Raw genomic sequence first — 18,712 nt, 5'->3', positions numbered from 1 at the left:
TTCTTCTGGCCGGGATACAACTGGGACAGTCAAGAAGCTACTGTTTCTTTTTCGCAGGAAAGACTTTTGGCCTCACCCCTGATGTCTTTAGGCGTGCCACACAACGTCCCATGTTCGCCACCTACGCCCTTATCAATAATGTTGCCTGCGGTGAGCGGTCACAATGAGTGACTATAAAAATGTGCTAAACCAATACTTAACTCTTATATTATTTAGGGAAATTATAAATGGCGGTTTGTCATTCGTCCAAAACGACTAAAAATTTAGTAGACTGCCGTTCAAACTGCTCGATATGTTGCATTGACCCGCCGTGGTGGCTCAGTGCCTAAGGAGTTGCGCTGCTGAGCACGAGGTCGCGAGTTCGATTCACGGCCGCGGCCCCCGCTTTTCTGATGGAGGTGAAAAGCAAAAATACAAGATTTCGGCGCACGTTAGAGATCCCCAGGTGGTCAAACTTAATCCGGAGCCCTCCACTACGGCACGCCTCTTCGCCTGCGTTGCGTCGGCGCGTTAAACCCTACAATCAATCAAATGTATTGCATTGCTTCCAGGACATTGAATACTGTTTTATCGCGTCCTTTTATATAGAATGTAAAAGTGTAAATTCAAAAAATCAGTACAGTAACAGCTCGTTAATTCGAACTCGAAGGGACAAAAAAATTGTTCGAATTAAGCGGAGTTCTAATCAAAGGCGCGCGCTAGGATGAATGCATATCGCGCTACGCTGTGCGGGCAGAACACAGCGAAGCAAACTCTGGACTCTATCGCCACATAGGGACTAAATCACGTTGCTTGTGCACGCCACGTGTTTGCAGGCCCAGACCAACGACCGCGACACAAAGAAAGCCTGGAACAGCATGTCTCGATGCAGCGAAAGCAGCTATCGCAGCAGCGTAGCGAGCGCGCTACTCTGTTGTTTTTCTGTTTTGTTGTGTTGCAGCTCTCGTAAATTTGGTTTGTTTCGGATTTGCAACACATTGTAACCACTCTGGGCTGACGTCTACTGCTACGAGTGATACAAACCAAGGAATTCCAGTACGAATTAACTGTTCTGGATACAGCCGGGTTCGAATTACCGGGAGTTCTTTCCAGTTAAAATATACAGGGGCTGTCCCGTTACCACGACGTTAGTTGGAATTAACCGAGTTCGAAATAACGAGATTTACTGTATTATAAAGGCTGCAGTTCATTTTCTTTAGCCGCCAGCTAAGGCGGTTACATGCTACGCTTCTCCCAATAACAATAAATAGTTGTCCTTCTATGATACAGGAAATCTTAACGCTGCCTTTTGCCTGGTCTCCCCTTAAAATTGCTGTAGTCCGTTCCAATGTCAAGGGTCGAAATAGAATGCAGTTTTTTCAAGGAAGACACGGGTTAATACTATGTCTTTGTTTCTTCCGCAATTGAAAGATTAGATATTCTATAAGCAAAATGATGCGGTTGACTGAATTAGTTTAGAGTTTAATGAGCCCAAGCAACAAGTTATGAGGCACGCCGTAGTGTAGGGCTCCGGATGAATTTTGACCACCCGCGAATCTTTAACGTGCGGCGAAATCTCGAACACACGACCGTTTTTGCTTTTCGCCTCCATTAGAAAAGCGGCTGGCATTGCTGAGAATCAAACCCGCTTCCTTGGTCTCAGCAGCAGAACGCCTTAGCCACTGAGCCACCGTCGGGAGGAAATGAAAAGTAAATCGGCAATTCAAGTTAGGAGTAAAAAATATGACATTCGGATATGATACATAAAGAATTCTTGAAAAGTTCAAACTATTCAGCAATACAAATGGGAGTCAAAAAGTGCAGCGGTCCAAACTGTGAACAACACGCGAACTTGTGGCCCTCGCTACATGCAGTGCACCCCACTGATTGCCACCGGCGTGACCAGCCAGATAAAGGCACGCCGCTGTGAGAACGATAAAGTTTGTTTTACTTGTATACGAAGCTGACGTGTAAATGACATTGCGGGTAGTAACACTCCCAAAGTGATGTACATTTGCTCGGGCCACACTCCAGTGCTTACGCTTTGCATGCTTGAGCGTGGACGCAAAATCTTCAAGACGCTGATATTGAATGTCTATGTCGAAGTCCCGTACCAATGGCGAGGTCTAACTGCACTGGATTTCAGCAGTAGATAATTTCTAAAATAAAGATTGCCATAATTATCAACTCCTTAAATACAATGCGCTTGGAGGAATGGAATGATTTACTCTAGGACAGGGTAATTGACAATCGCCGGCAGTCGCCTCTTGAAATTTTATTGTAATAAACCCCTACAGCGACTGGCCAAAAGCGTCAGTAGTTATTAATGCTCCATTTGCACGAGGAGCACCCAAAGTTTCCCTTTTCCGTTCTCCAAGGTACTGCATTTTTGAGCAAAATTAGGCTAATACATTCTACCATAACTTTTAAAGCCATTATTTGATACTTCATAGCTAATGTCTTATTTGTGACCATTAGTCCTTTTACATTTTACGCTGCCGGCGACCAACTAAGTTCGGGATTCTCTTAAAGCTGTTCTATCTGCGCCGCGGGTACGTAGCTGTAATTTTCCGCCAAAATAAATCCTCAGATTGCGAAAATTACAAAAGGCTGGCGAAGCACCTGAGATAAAATGTATGAAATATAATTTTGTGTCTCGTGCTTTCCAGAAAGGTGTGGCACACAAGTATCGCAGTTACAAAAAGCAAGAGACTGCCTGCCTAAAAGCGTAAGTTTGGAAGTGTAATCTGTATCCAGCCCATTATGATTCTGAGAATTGATGTGTAACCACAAAGCACAAATAGTTTGATTGAAGTTTTACAACACGGTGTTTTTGTCATAGGAATTTATGGTAGTGCCAAACTGTTAGAACAAATGCAATGAAAAAGGCCGTCCGAAAGCTTCCTTGCTTGTTCTACAAAGGGTAGAAACTGGTAGAAATTTAAGAAAGAAAGAATAAAATGAGTCACGCTAAAAACATAACTTCTTCGCCTCAAAACTAAGTCGTAAAAAAACAGGTGCAGTTTTTTGCCACGACTGTGAAGACCATACTCACGAAGATCTTCAGGAGACGTGAGAATGTCGCTCTAGTTAGAAAATATGCGAGCTCCACGGAACGCTTATTGTTATTTTAATTACTTTGCGGTGGCATGCTCGTGTTTTAACATTGCAGTCCGGCGACAATTTCTTCACAATCTATTCACTAAAACAAATACAACATAGACGCGTCCTAGGTGAAGAGATTTAGGGTTTGAAGACATGCGGTATAGTCAAATTATAGTCAAGAGAAAGCCAGTTACAAAATGATACATTACACAATAAGTTCGAAAGGAGCTTGTCCTCTCAGAGGAAACTACACATTATATATATGCACAGAAAAGCTCCTGACGGTCTACCTATAAAACAACCTCCTTCAAACCACGTGGGCAAACGAAAAGCTAGGCGACATGGTTACTCACTCTTTCACTTCAAATGCTCTGGGTAACATGTTTGGCACGTCCTCTTTACTAGCCTTTACCGGAAGACTGCCACTGGAATGCATATCGTGCCACGCTGTGTGGGCAGAACACAAGGAAGCCACCTCTGGACTCGTTATCGCCAATTAGGCACTACATCACGTTGGTTGTGCACGCCACGTGATTGCAGCCCAGACCAAGGACCGCGGCACAAAGAAAGCCTGGAACGGCATGTCTCGATGCAGCGAAAGCAGCTATAGCAGCAGCAGCTAAACATTCGTTGATCAAAAGCCCGATTTCTGACTAAATATTTATTGCCTAACCTTTAGCGCAACCTTCCTAATCACAAAATATTCGTAGGATTGCATTACAATTTAAAATGCGCTATGTATCGCGCTACCGGGATCTATTTCCCAAAGGTATAATCACCAGTTTCCTCCGATGAGTACTTCGAACTAATTCGTGGGCCTCTCACTCCAAGTTTCGCTGTATCCTTTAAATGTATTATTGACAACATCAAGGCGATTTCAATAAATCTGAAACACAAGTTAAGCTACATATGAAGAGTTCTGATCCAAAAATATATTTCTTGCCAGTGATAAATTATCGAAAAGTTCCTTTGTTACTGTAGCGCTATTTGTGCTGTGGTCGCCTTTTTCGCGTTGACTACCTACAATGCTCTTTGTTTGTTTAAATTCACTTCTTATGTGAACTTGTATGAAAATTGCCCCTTTATTCTTTTTTCTCTTCCTGTTTGTTCTACACTTTCAACTTTAACTTTCGCTAAATTGATGTACATGTACCATGAACATATTTGCAAATCTTTTACAGTAGATTAAGAATTCATAAACTCCTGAAATAATATGTCACACGTGAGCGACGTAGGTGAAGAAGTCATGTTGTTGAGTTGCACCACAGAAATTTTGTGCAGTTGATCTTTTACTGGAAGTCCTATTTCCCTTGCTAAACATTTGTTGATGTAAAGCCCGCATTCCGACTAAATATTTATTGCCTAACCTTTGGCGTAACCTTCCTGAACCCAAAACATTCGTAGGACCGCATTACAATTTAAAATACGCTATGTACCGCGCTACCCCGTCAACTTCAGACATGTGCACTCGGGAACTCCTCAAGAGCATCACTTCACTAAGCGGAGACTTCGAAGCTTTTTTTTTATAACCCAACGCTTCCCCTTTTAAAGAGGAGACAGAAGAGCGTGAAAAGTGGTTCTAAAGCACCTACGGCTTCTTTTACGGCTATGTACAGTAGTCTGCATACTTACGTAATTTATTTGTGCACTTTTCTAGCTTTACAGGTGGCCCAGACGTTCCTATTCTCAATGTACTTTTTAATCATTCCAGCAACTTTCTGTTGATGGTGCACCATTGTCTCTATGAATGATTATTTCAGGTGAACTTGGAAAAGCCGGAATGCATGACTGATGAACAGTACATGCTCGAATACGTAAGTTGAAACTCTTCTTGCAAGAAAGATGACTTCAAGAAGAGGTGCTATGAACCATGTTGACACTTTTTCATCATTTTACGTGGCAGGAGTATATAGTTCCCAACTTGGAGACAAATAGCATAAAACACTGTCCAGCCTTTTTTTAGTTTAGCATACAATAAACGTGCCGGAATTTAAATGACGAGTTCGTTCGTGTAGTACAAGACAGCGAAAGAGTTTTTTTTTCCAGAACAGCCACTTGTTCACGTACGATATTTCGCGCACAAATACGCATGTAACGACTCAGGTATATCGATCAGTCTCACAACAGTATTTAAAGAAAACAGTACGTATTGCTAGCTTGCTGTGGCTCTGCTGTCAAAGTCTTGTTTAGTCCAGTTTTCTTCGTACAAATGTTAATTCCTTTCTAAGATTGCTGTGCATCGAACATTTCTCTCTAATATAGCGCAGTTGGCATAAACAATCCCTTCATCTTTTTTTCTTTCCTTTAGGCAGACAACTTCATCGGCGTATTGGTAAGAACTTCGTAAATCTCTTGTACTTGTTTGATAGAGTGGTTGCTTTGCCAATCAGCAGCTGGGAATAAGACTCATGACCAGACAAGAAGCGGGTTTAGCCATGATTACGTCTTGAACTGCCGCCCATCATTCAGGGACGTTTGATGCAAACAATTAACTCCTTATATTACAAAAAATAGCGCCTACCAACTTCTTGCGCGCAGAGACAAGGAGGCGCTTATTTGTTGAAAATTATTTCACGCGCAGGTGGTCCTCATGGACATGATTCTATAACAAGGCAAAAAGGAAGCAAAAAAGAGATGTTCCTGCTTTCAGTCCTGTAATAAAAAGTAAACCTCAACAATAAGTTTAAATAGTGCGTCTTTAGTTTTATATTCTTCAGATGAAAAAACAGAAAACTCCCGAAATCTAACCAGAAGGTTTTGATGACAGCGGACTCAAAACCAATCTTGTTATGTAGGCTACATTACAGTTCTTATCTGTACTATCTTCAGCGCTTAAGTGTGAAGGGAATATAGTTGCTTGGTGCTTATCAAAAACGAGCTGAAAGCCGTGTTTGCTGAGGTGTTTTTTTTTTCGCAAGTGCCTTGATTACATATAATTCACAAATACCCAAAAAACCAATACAAATCAACAATCACGGTAGCGAACCAACAAAAATCATTTTTAAACCTTTTGCCGAATGTGCCAGCTACAACTACCATTTATGTCTGTCCGTCTTTGTCGTGGATAGAGCTCTGATTAAAAACCAACGCAAACCTTATACTTACGCAGGGTCTAATTGCTTGGGGCTACTTCGTTTTGGCTTGCGAAAACCGCAATAGACGAAAACTCGCAATACGCCTTTTCAAATACCTTTTCCCCAGACAGATGGCAGGTTACATCTAATGAGGTATCACTAGGTCAACAGAACAGCAAAAGCTGTCACACGCTTTTTTCGTAAAGGCTACTTCGCTTCCAGCAAATTTGCTATGCTTCATTCAGCAGGGGTTCTTTTAAATAGGGAAAGCTGAGGCACATATATAAGTCTATGCTGAAGCAATTTTGTTCACATGGCTGTCTGCGCAATTGTCGGCTACTGGCGAAACTGCTGGACAGAACTGCGATCTCTGCCCTCGTTTTTATATTGGTATTGAACAGCCTCTCAATCCCCGCGTAGCTTGGTCCCTTCGGTCGGCCACATCCGTTAAACAACAGGGGACGCCCGCATCTCATTGGCCCGCGGTTTACGTATGTGTTCATCAGGACGTCAGACTGCCTTCGCTGTCACATACACAAGTGCATGCACGTGCGCAGAACTTCCCACGCGCACACACAACCAGGGCCTGATTGCGCCAGCAATGAGCAGCGCCAGCATTTAGCAGCTTTCCCATTGAGCATATTTTGCCACGAACGTTGCTTTAGATTTCACTTATGCTAGTTTATATGCCAACGAGTGGCCGATCATGGCTCTTTTGAGTTTCAAAGGTAGCGTCCGCTTATTCCTTTTGTTACCGCGTGTTCCGCAATCTTCTTTGACAACGCATGTATGACTTCCTTCAATCCCCTAGGCTGTTCTCAATCTGATTAGGGGCCGTATCCTTCACCACATGAAACTGCTAATTCGCCGGAAGCTTTCTTTAATTTGCCTCCCAGTTTTGTCAAATAATTCCGGCCGACAAACTGGCTTTCGGTTCTTTCGCTCGTCATTCTGGTTTATTATTTTAACATTTTATGACGTGCTTTGGGCACCAGATCTACTGTTTGCCTTTTTTTTCTCTATTGGAGGCGCATAATGAAAGTCGGGAATGGAGAAACAAGACGAAATACAACAGACAGGGCAACGTAGGCCTGTGTTTCTTTTTATATTATTATGAATTGCAAACCACGCCCTCTATGCGACTGGCTGATAATACGTGACGTAGCAACGATATTTGGCGATAACATACTCGTCGCACACCGGCAACTTCAGTCTGCGTAAAAGTCACGTGTTTTTACATAACAGTTTGCAAGTTGCGGCGGCCATCACCTTGCAACAGAGCACATATTGCTGTAATCTTTGGAGCAGTGTAATACTCGTTAATTTACAGCAGGCGCAGATTCCCACAAGGCGCGGCTCGGAACCGTTTTCGAGCGAAAGGAATAATTTTTACTGTTTTCAAGTCAGTGATAACGGACCATAAAATACCGTTCGTAGTTCGTTTCTAAGCTCGGCAACAAATTAGCAGTTGTTCGTTGAAGGCCACAGCAACGTGAGAAGACAGTACAACCCGCTTCATTACAAAAACATCCAACGCATTTCATTCGTACGTATTCTTCCTGGGAACCTGGTTGGCCACAAGATGCATTCAAGAGAAAACAAACAGTCAGTTTTCGATAAAGAAAAATGTCTGTATTATTCATTACCACGACGATTGAGTTCGAGCTTGACGATAGAGTGAAAAGGGGGCATCACTGTGCTAGGCTACTATCAGGCATAGCGTTTCGCTGTCTTTACCATGCCATACAAGACATTGACCCGGCCGTCGTCTTCTGTGGTCACACCATAAACTTGCAGCATAGCTGCAAATGATAGCGGGGAGGGGGGGGGGCGAGGTGACGGTCCGGAATGTGATAAGGCAACAAAGAGTTTGCCAGTTCAGTTGACGTAGACATTCCAACTTTGTTACTAAAGGCCACCGAGAAGAATAAATAGAGACGCAAGAAAGGTTTATGTTATGTTATTTACCTTTACAGTTGTTTTTGATCTCTTTTGGATCAAAGTTACACGATCGACTTTTGGTGTTTACGTCAATTTTAGCCCTATGCAATGTGTGTTTTTGCCAGACTGAGCTTCTGCCGAAATTTTGCGAATATGTTACAAGTGCATCTAGATCTTTGGCTGCAATATTTGATAGCTTGATAGTAGTCTTTGTAATGCCGTCGGAGCTATATGTTACGTTTTTGCGAGATAGAAATATGGGGAATTCACAGAGAATTTAAGGAGTTCAGAATAGGACCAAAGATGTTTTTTAAAGAATTCCATTTCGACCAAAGTGCATGAAGACCAGTCGTGGCGTAATTCAGTAAACCTGCACACAACTGATCACGTACATGGTATGACTATTTCTTAAACGTCTGTATTCGTATAGTCTTTACAAGTGCAGGGTTTCTTCAGTAAACTTCTTTCACTACAAGAACATAGCGTCGTTCTTGACACGATCTTCGCACAGTGCCGATCGAGGGATCACTCGCATTTTATTCCCGTGCGAAATTGTACAGAATGACGGCGTTCCCCCTAGTCGTTCGCGAAGGTATCGAAGAAAAAAAAGGTAGTGCGAGGAAAAAATGATACATGAAAAATACCCGACTAGTGAAATCGAGAGTACGCATCATGCGACTGGTGCACACGTAATCTGTTTGGGTGTTCTCAAGTAATTCAATCCCTTACATGAGAACATAGTTCAAATGAAGACTAGTTTTGCTGTTTAAAAGCAAAGATTTACTGATCTCATTGAAGAGTTTCGCCGTCACGGGGAATTTTACCTTAGTTTAGCCGATATTGCGCTTTGTCCTTGGCAGCTCACCACGTGACTCGCCAGGCCGAGCTGCGCCGACAGCCGCGTTCGCTAGCCGTTCGCGCCGCCGCCGCTGCCGGCTTGGAGCATGCGCTCACCGTAGCTGGCTCGCCGCTGAAGAACCGGATTTTCAGCGCGCGTGCGAGCTTTGCCATGGATGAGAGCAAGTCCGGCCGTCTCTTCTGTGAGCGTTTCGCGGGGGCGGGTGGCTTAGAGCCGTCGTCCGCAAGCGGCGTCTGGCTACCCCGTTGATATCGTCCGGCGACCTGCTTTGCTGAAAAGGTCCGTAAGGCCAAGTCCATGGAGCTAGTGACGCAGACGGAAAAACAGCGAGCCGTTCGGCTCCGACAACGCAAAACGCGGGACCACATCCGAGAAAAAAGACAGGCTTTGGACGAATAAAATAATTAATACTGCTAAATCTAAGGATATCGAAGTGAAGTCACAAGATAACGAGGCTAAGCCAAGCGCTCGCTTTGCATATCCAGTGTTACCTGAGCTGCGCCGCAGCCATTTTTCTCGTTTTATTTGCGAAAATGTATACAAATGGATATAGATAGCTCTAATTAAAAATCACAAAAGAAGGCTGCGCATTATAACAACAGTGATTCAGCATTCCCCATTCTTTACAAATAATTTACTGAGAGCGTCTAGGCGATTATAACTACCATTGCGAAAGAGTATAGATTTTGTGGCCTTTCATCAAACAGGTTGGTTTTTGTCCTGAGTGAAGTTTCACAAAACATTATGGAGATTCTCGTTCGTAGTGTTCGAATGGGCACCATGCCCATCGAACAAGAAGTGAGATTCATAAGCACAGAAATTCTTCTTTGAAAGAAAATTTTATTTCTTCATTTGAAAATTATCTCTGTCATTTGATCTTGCTTGAAAGTTTTCGAAACCCCATGCCACCACTGCGCTACTCATGTAAAGGGAGTTATCACCCACGGTGTTTTCTGTTTTGCGATTTTTTGTTTTGAAATCGATATTCCATATATAGAATGCAGCATCACAATCAGCAGTCTTGTTGCCTCCTCGTAACGGGGAGTTACGTCCGCAAAATAGAGGACGACAGTTTTTTTAAACGCCAGGGGCACATTTTTATTTCAAACTCGATGTTCCGACTCGACCCGCCTGCCTGTGGCCCGATGATCAAATGATGACAAGAAGTGACCCGGAAAAACAATTTTGCCGCCATGTTTTGCCGTGAGTCGTTGTTCTCTGGTTCAGCATGTTCCCCAGACGGTTATGACGCTGCTTAACTGTCCCTGGGCTGGTATGGATGTTTCATAGCCAGTGTTTGCACCAATAATGACCACCGGCGGAGTGAAATGCTTCAGAATTCATTGCTTTGTTCTTTGCGTTCATTGACACTGCACCAAGTCACGAGCTGCGGCCTCATGGGGGAGGTCGCTTTCGACCGTGGGGTCAGGCTCGGTGAAACGGATGACTTCATTACAGTCAGCCGCTCTGAAAAACACCAAGGGGAGACCGCCACGTACCAAGTTTGCTTGCTGTCATGGATAGTTTTGTATATCATCGCGTCCCATTCAGAGTTTGCGTGCCTTCTTCTGCTGCCCGGCATTATATTAGTTTGCGTGACCCTAAAGTCATTCCCTGATGGCCTCACGAAGTGTATTATTCAATCTTTCTCCGAACTAACACAACACACTGTTAAAAAGACTCAAAAACGCTTTTCTTCATCATTTAGGTCACAGTTGAAGCCAAATTTTCCAGACACGTGTAGTTTTCCATGTTTCATTTTATAATACCTTCATGGTCTTTTCGCTGTTTTTTGTGGGAATGAGACTCTGGTATGTCAACTCTTATCTAAATGCTGTATTTTATTGGCTTACTTCTCAGATTCTTTCTAAAACCACGCTCTGTTCATGTACGGGGAACAAAAAAAGGGAAATTAGCCCACATTGTATTCAACCACATTAAACTCATGTTTTCGGAATATGCCGGGCCTGCTAATGAGCCAGGTGTAGCACAAGTGGTTTGTAAGTTGCTTACGTATTCATTTATTTCAAATATCTGAGCGCCATTTGTTGCAAATAAGATGATTTCGACGCAGTCAATTTGAATGCCGCTCTCCCGTTGCTTCTGCTCGCCGCAATATTCTTTCACAGAAAATGCTATCCTAGCCTAATTTTCAGTGAAAAATTCAGATGAAGAGAGACGCTAGTAGGTAATAAAAATTTAAATTAGGTCATGTGGTCCGATTTCTAAATTAGGGGATGGCTATATAGCGCAATATATATATAAGCCAGATCTATGTATTGAGTCGCCACATGTAATGAATCGCATTGACACTGCGTTTCGAAGGTCTGTTGTCATCGCCGTTTCCTATGGTGGCCGATATTTCACAGCTACTATAACTGGAGTGAGCCGCGAGGTAATTCACGGGAAAATCTTAAAAACGAATGCGTTTAAGTAAATTGCTTTTCTTCATTGGCGCCAGAACAAGGCTAAGAAAGTATTGCTTATGCAAGGAAGTGCTTGGTGAACTTTCCACAAGCATGAAAGGGCCACTTTTGTCGAACCTACTTATTGTTTCAAGGGCGCCCCACAAGCTTGTCTGGCATGAGACGCCTATGCCGCAAGTAGTGCTTTACGGCAGTGCCGCTAAATCGCGAGGCGCCCACTGGAGAAGCTCAAAGCGGCCGGGACAGTAACAAAATCGTTTTGTAAAGAATGCTACGGTGTTTTTTGATGCAAGGATTAAAAAATTTTCACAGGCCTAGTTAGGTGAGCCCAAACTACACCCCTTGGGACTCTGCAGTATTGTGTGAAGATCATTCAGGAAAATTTACTTTTTGAAGACTTTTGGCGCGAGTTTACCAAGCCGTGAAGTGTTAACGTTAAACGCCGTGAAGCTCAATACACCAATCAAATTTTGTATTTTCTCCGAGGAATACGGAGGAAGAGACGACCCGAAATCTGCGTCTAACGACGACGACGGTTGAATACGAAGCCTTCTCTTGATGGTTTCTTTGGTTGTCGTCTGTCTGCTCGCAGATGGATTGGACTTTGTCTCGTTGAACTTTGACTTTTAATTTAACGCAGTTCAGACTTTTGATCGTAGTGGCTTTGACTTTGAGCCGTCTCCTTTTGATAGCGCTCAGAGAAATCTTCGTGTTTAACCGTCGTTGTCGTCAGAGGCAGCGGTGCATGGTTTTACGGTCGAACTTCGCGCGTTTATGCACCCCTCTCCAAATCCAAACAGTTGGGACACTGTCAGGATAAAGAAACCAGATAGACCTAGGCTTCACAGTGCGATGGACACAGGTTCGATTCCATGACACTGTCAGGATAAAGAAACCAGATAGACCTAGGCTTCACAGTGCGATGGACACAGGTTCGATTCCATGACACTGTCAGCACTGTAAGGATAAAGAAACCAGATAGACCTAGGCTTCACAGTGCGATGGACACAGGTTCGATTCCAACCTAGGCTTCACAGTGCGATGGACACAGGTTGGATTCCAACATCTGGAAGCGTTTTTCTTTCGCTGCACCCATGACAAACATTATCGTCAGAGAAAGATAACTTTCCCGGAGTTCATTTTTTACAGGACATGCGTCAGCAGTGAGACAGAAATGTTCGTGCAGATTCACTAATTTGCGGCTTTACAGGGCTCAGGGCAGTGAGATGTGATACACGAGGAAGGACAGAAAACAAATGTCATCTTCATTTGGACGAACAATAGCGAATGAATATAATTTTATCCAGCGTTTCTTCCTCTCAATTTGTCTACATTTTTAGGCGAAGGCCGTCTAAAAGTGGTTATTAGCGTCAGTTTGCTCAAAATGGCAAATTAGCTGCCCGATTTACACACGATAATTTCAATGTGATGACTTTTTTAGCTGTTTTCTGCTATTCTCTAGCGGCTTTTTTTCTGAGTACCGGCCAACCATATCGAGATCTTACAATCGTAATTGCAGAATACCTAATGTTTCAACTGCTTTGGTAGTAGAGCAGCTGAGTCCATTAAACTTAACCATACGAACGACCACGCTTTATCCCACGCCACCCGAAACGATCGCAATGTATACAGCAGTATTTAAAACAAATTCTTAAAAAAATCCCTGTCTAATGCTTGGGAGCTATATCTTTTTCTCTTCCGAATACTTGCTCTGTATATTTGATGGAAGCTAACTGGCACAGGCTTCGAGATTGGAGGTATCGAAAAGTTTAACCTCTATCTTGCAGAAGCACGAAATAGCCTTTCATTGGCACCTATATATTGCCTTTAACTATACGGCGTACCAGATTATTTAGCATTCCTGTACGTTCCCTCGATAGTATATTGCAGACTTCTCTGCATCCCTAATGAAGAGGTAGTACTTAGTTTCAGGTTCTCTTTTTACGATCTTATTTTTTTTTTGTTCGTAGAATTCAATCTACACCCTACGGCCTGCTTGTTATACGTTTTGTTGACTGACAGCGAACCGGTTTCTCACTTAAAATGCATTTGTACACAAAAATAAAATTGAAATTCAACATTCCTATTTCTTATCTAGGTGTAACTATTTACACAAGTTCTCGGTGGTAGGAACCTATTGTTTAGTTTTTCAAAAATTTTCTTTGTTTTTGTGTTTCACTGCAGGAATGCTACCATACGAGGCTAGGAATGCCATCTTCCCAAATTCACTGTCTTTTGGTAAGTCATCAGCGCTGAACGATTTCTTTTTACTTCAAAACACTCAGCAACAAAACTGAACCAATAAAAATTTTATCAGAAGTGCAAGCAAGAGGTTATTGCTATCTGTACGCATACCATGCCACTGTGCATTTGTGATTAGGTATAAGCTATGTTACTAGGCTTGATTACATACTAAAGTACGATATGATTGCATCATTGTCCACTTGTTGGACAAAGATACCAGACAATGTCATCGGTGTGGTGACAATGTCTCATAGCGTTAATTGGCAGCCGCAACACACTCCAAGACAATTCTACCCCGGCTTGGCTAGATGACAGAGCGCTAATATTACCATCCAGGCCGCAGCGCATCAAAACCGAACAAGGTCGCACTGTTTTTTATTCTGACGCGCTGCCATATTGATGTCTGTAGTGGCGCCTTCATCAAATGAGACGCCGCGGATGCGAACTATACAACGGATGCCAAAAGATCGGCCCTACATTGCCCTCTGTCGGTCTGTTAAACGTGTATCTTGGTCTGTCCACCGCCATCACAACTTCTCAAGATTAGGGAGAAAAATGAGAAGTACATAGCTCAAAGAATTGAATACGGATTCACTAAAGAAATTTCACAGGATATTTCGGACAGGGTGCTACGACTGCGGCTCTGCTAATTAGTTACTCTGAGAAAACTTACTCTGGTGAAAGTGCATGCCGCTAGCATCTACAATGCGCCCAAAATCCTTGTCTTTTGTTGTTCTCAACGGAAGCAACTGGAGTCTTTGGGCTTGTTGGTTGATATCATCAATACAAAAACACTTCTCAAGACCGGACAAAAACAAGGAGGCTACACCCACATAGCCCTGACCAGCAACAAAAGTGTTTGTTTGCCTCACAGCAATATACATGAAAAGGCGGTCCCAAAATCTCGTGGCAGGATCGCCTGAGACGTGTTATCCTGAAAGTGTGTCCAGGAATTTCAACGGTGTCAAGTGAACAAGCATTACAGAAATCAGCGCCAGCGTGAACTGCTGGAAGCTTAAATGATGCACAAGAGTTACTCTGATTGTGTCAGCACCCCTTTACTGGCCTTGTATCCAAAGGACATATTTTTATTGAGGACTAAGTTGAGTGGTAGAACTGTTATTATGCTCGAGAAAATTTTTGTTTCCCATTTAGACCTTTTATATTTTCGGTGTTGTTAATGTTTTGTGTCTTCTCTCTTCTCGCTCTTATCTTGGGGCAGCGTTTTCGTCTATGTTGCCGTGATGCAATTAAGCACTTTGTTGGTAGTCAGAGCTATGTGCGTGTAGCCTAATTCATTGGGTCCCGTTTTCAGCATTGTTTCTGTTTTGGTGCTGTTTTTCTCATAGGTACAGATACTGAGATTTTAAGGAGTTGACCACGTGTCTGCTTGCTTCGCTCCAAATGTCGTAGAAAAAGACTGTAATGTCCTGTCATCCCTCCAAAGTAACTCAGTTATTTCGCGTCTTCTCACCCCTCCTGCACTGCCACCCCTCTCGCTCGTGCATTTATGAATGAAATAGAAGCTCGCTCAATTCAAAGTAATTGTCGTGCCATTTGTCGAGACCATTTGTATCTTTTCTAGGTGCAGCAACTTGATGCGACATCCTGTATTTTAGTGTTTTTTTTCCATTTCGCTATATTGTAGATAGCTTTTGACACGCTGTTGTTTTTCATTTCCCATCGTAAACTACAACCCAACTTTTATTGAGATTGAACTATCGCTGTTGCTGTCGGTTGTTTGGTTTTTTATCTTAAATATGCTAGACGTTTATTTGCACTTAGTAATAGGAACGTGTATAAGCTACAGCCATTTTAGTAGTTAGTACCGCTCCGGCTATACTACTTCGTATTCTAGCATTTTTTTACGTATTTTTTTGACCAGGGTGTTCAATCAGATAACAGACAGAATGACAGAGCAAACGGTTCTGGGTTTCAAGAGAAATGATGATGATTTCCGTAGTAAGGGCGCAAGGCCGACGCAGGCAAAGAGCTCCATCACATTTTTTTTAAGAAAAGGCACACTATCATCTAATACTTATAACTAGCCATTGCATAGTCTGATCGACAGACTAAACACAGACATTAAGTCGCTGGCTACCTTGTCTTCAATTGTGTCGGCATGCTCATGCCACTTTACAGGTACGTTTGATCTCCATAGCCGAGCTGCGCGTCTTCACTTCATGAAAGTCCTGTATGGCATATCTTTCTCTTCATTTTAATACCCAGACTTCCGCAGTATTGTTTTACTTCCACTTAAGCAAATGTAATCAACTGCAGCAGTAGCGTCCTTTTGTCAATTTGCAAACTACTTTGAACCGCTATTCCCATACTTTGTTTTACGTAACTACGCATCTGTGGCCTAGAATCCCATTTCGCTGCTGGCTGCTGTTTAAGAAACAGTGCTTATTGCTTCTACCGCTATTCAATGGCAGTCTGCGCTGCCCATTCCACAAGAACACCCGTTATCAATAACAGTGTTTATGACAATAAATAAAAAGGAATATGTCGTCACCTACACGCCTCGATCTCAGCGCCTCACCTCATGCGTTATGTTAGTAGATTGTTGCCCAAACGCTGTTTGTTGAGACGATAAGACAATGACGCTCCTTGCATATCTCTTTTTTCTACGACACCCAGCTTTGACGATACGGAAGCGCATATAAGTTAATTACCAATCTTGCAATAAATATGCCTGTTTCAGATTTTCTTTTTTCAATTCTACACAGCTTTGTTTGTTTTTCTACATTGTTTGTAAGCTGCGCAGTGCTTCCCAGTTATGCGGAGCAAGCTTCGTGCCGAAGCGAACGCATTTGACTCAAGGAGTTTTACGTCGCCGTATTTATTCATCACGAAACAGGCACCTAGTACTGACAGTAATTTAGGCACAGCCCTGAATACTACAGCTCATTGTTAGCATTATTTTCCAAATTTATATCTACTCTATTACTTAATTACGGCCGTTTCATTTAAAATTTCGTTTTTTTACCGCGTTTGTGCGGCATCCATTCAAACCCAAGCCCTGCATCGATGGATGTTACCCAAACGAGAATTATAAGAAAATATCCGATCATAATGGTTTTAGCACAGGACTCGTTCACCTTATTGCAAAACCTTCAATTTCGCGCATTCACGTTCGCTTCTCCCAACTTTTCAAAGTTAAACAAACATGCCTAGTTAGAGCATTAAAACCAATAGAGTACGAATATCCGGTCTTCACCTCATCCTGCTCAAACGATTCTAAGCTTCATATGATTACGCCACGTGTAACATAACCTATACAAATACCACGTCGCCGTGGATGCCTATGTACAGTAAAAAACTGGGAGTATGACTTTTTGCGTCTGATTTAGAATCTTTTCAGGTCCCAAATGGTGCGCAAAAGTTACAAGAAGTAGGATTTTGGTCGCTACTATTTTTTTTTTCGAGTTTTGTAAACTTTGAGACACGAAGATTTTTCAAAACTAGCAAACCTGTGTTTGGACACTTCGAAAGTTTGAATAATTGCAACCCTGGCTTATTTTATTTAGTGCCAACTATACAGGTTTTCTTGCCCTAAGCGTCCTCACCTACATTGAAGTACACATCTCAAACGTACCCGCTCCAGTACGGACAGCAGTACAACTGTATTAATCTGTGCAAGCTATAGGATTCCCAGAAACAGTTACGTTGGCGCAAGTGTATTAACGTCAAAAGTAAAAATGTGTTTTCGTCATAATTGTGTCTTTTGTTACACTTACAGAAGGCAAACCAGCTTGATCCTAGCCCTGGATACACATCAACGCCAAATTCTAACTCTACAACCACGTCGTTGCACTCGGGTATTCATGGCCTCCTAAATTCAAGGCAAGCGGAAGGAATTTTTCTCCAGACTGAAGATTTACCTTGCAACACCAGCCACGCCCTGTATGCGTCTTCTGCAGAAGATACTAAAAGAAGTGCCTCCTCGGGTGCTTCATCTATCCAAGTAAACGTATTGATAAATACGTCAGTGGGAACTTAGTCCAAATCACCATGGGCAAATAGCAACCTCCAAATGAAGTAAAACCGGCCGCAAGCGACATCGTCGTCGTTTTCATTTTCTGTGGATTAAGTTATATGACATTCACTACTGTCACGTCCGTTGCAACTGTTTGTCTGCGTGGTTGTACCCTTCTAAGAATTTGTTCAGCCATCTTTCTAGTCCTGAATTCGCCACCAACAATATTCTACACCTGCATTAAATTACGTGCGATTCTTATCTCCCACTTCACAACGTAGATTTGTTGAACTGCAAAACATATTGCTTTCGAATGATGCCATCAATACCATGCTGATATAACGCATACCTCAAACTAGTGCTGGTTGTGGAAACGTTTCGAAAACTCTGAAAAAATACAGCGTCATCCTCAAATTAGGTTGTCGATTCTCCTAACAGAACATGCAGAAAAATAGCTGTGAGCAAATTTAGTAGTGTACCTTCAATACATGTTTTTACTCCCCAAGCCCTCAACGTAGCTCTAAGGCTTCGGGTACCAAGATAAACGAACATAGTCGACCCACATTAACTGTCTGTGCAAAAATCCGGTGAAGGCACCCATGTGTCCTTGTTTTGTGTTTGTGAAAACAGCCTTCCTAGCTTTAGGTTGAACCACACATTTCACGCTCTGCAAAGCCGTCCGGTTGTCAATCAGTCAGTAATGTCTTCGTATTCCTATCAGCGCCACTAGAAATTTTTTAACTCTCGGTCTGTACAGTAAAGGTCGAGGACGTTATTGTGTCTTTGAAGGCTACATCTGGTGGGTGAGCTAAAAACCGACGCTAGAATTTCCAGGCATGAATTGAGTCAAGTCCAGAAAAACCCAGGGTACTGATACAATATCAGAATAGATTTGCTGAACGCATAATTAGCAATTATAAAGGTACGAGTTCCGGTAGCGTAAAATGGTGCGAGTGAATTTAAAAAAATTACCTAAAGTCAACTGGTGGTGGCTATTGTGCAAATGCCGCCCGGGAACGAAAGATCGGCATCACCGAGCAATACAGTCATTACGGAATTTTGCATTTAAAATGCCGTGGTTGGCGAAGAAAGGAGAGCAGCAAAA

At 42.6% G+C, this 18,712-nt stretch overlaps 1 protein-coding gene across 1 annotated transcript; it reads left to right on the top strand.

Annotated features, from left to right (window-relative positions):
• Window positions 1-2,653: 2,653 nt before the first annotated feature.
• Window positions 2,654-17,631, top strand: LOC144168256 (uncharacterized). The gene is made up of 5 exons (XM_077697275.1): window positions 2,654-2,707; window positions 4,845-4,898; window positions 5,393-5,416; window positions 13,569-13,622; window positions 17,371-17,631. Exons 2-5 carry the CDS (start codon window positions 4,869-4,871, stop codon window positions 17,629-17,631), a joined length of 369 nt encoding a protein of 122 aa, XP_077553401.1. The 5' UTR covers window positions 2,654-2,707; window positions 4,845-4,868.
• Window positions 17,632-18,712: the final 1,081 nt, after the last annotated feature.

Source organism: Haemaphysalis longicornis, unplaced genomic scaffold (assembly GCF_048455015.1).
Source record: "Haemaphysalis longicornis isolate Haplotype H1 unplaced genomic scaffold, Haemaphysalis longicornis Haplotype H1 scaffold_2, whole genome shotgun sequence".
Classification (NCBI taxonomy): domain Eukaryota; kingdom Metazoa; phylum Arthropoda; class Arachnida; order Ixodida; family Ixodidae; genus Haemaphysalis; species Haemaphysalis longicornis.
This window is presented reverse-complemented; position numbering and strand designations above follow the sequence as displayed.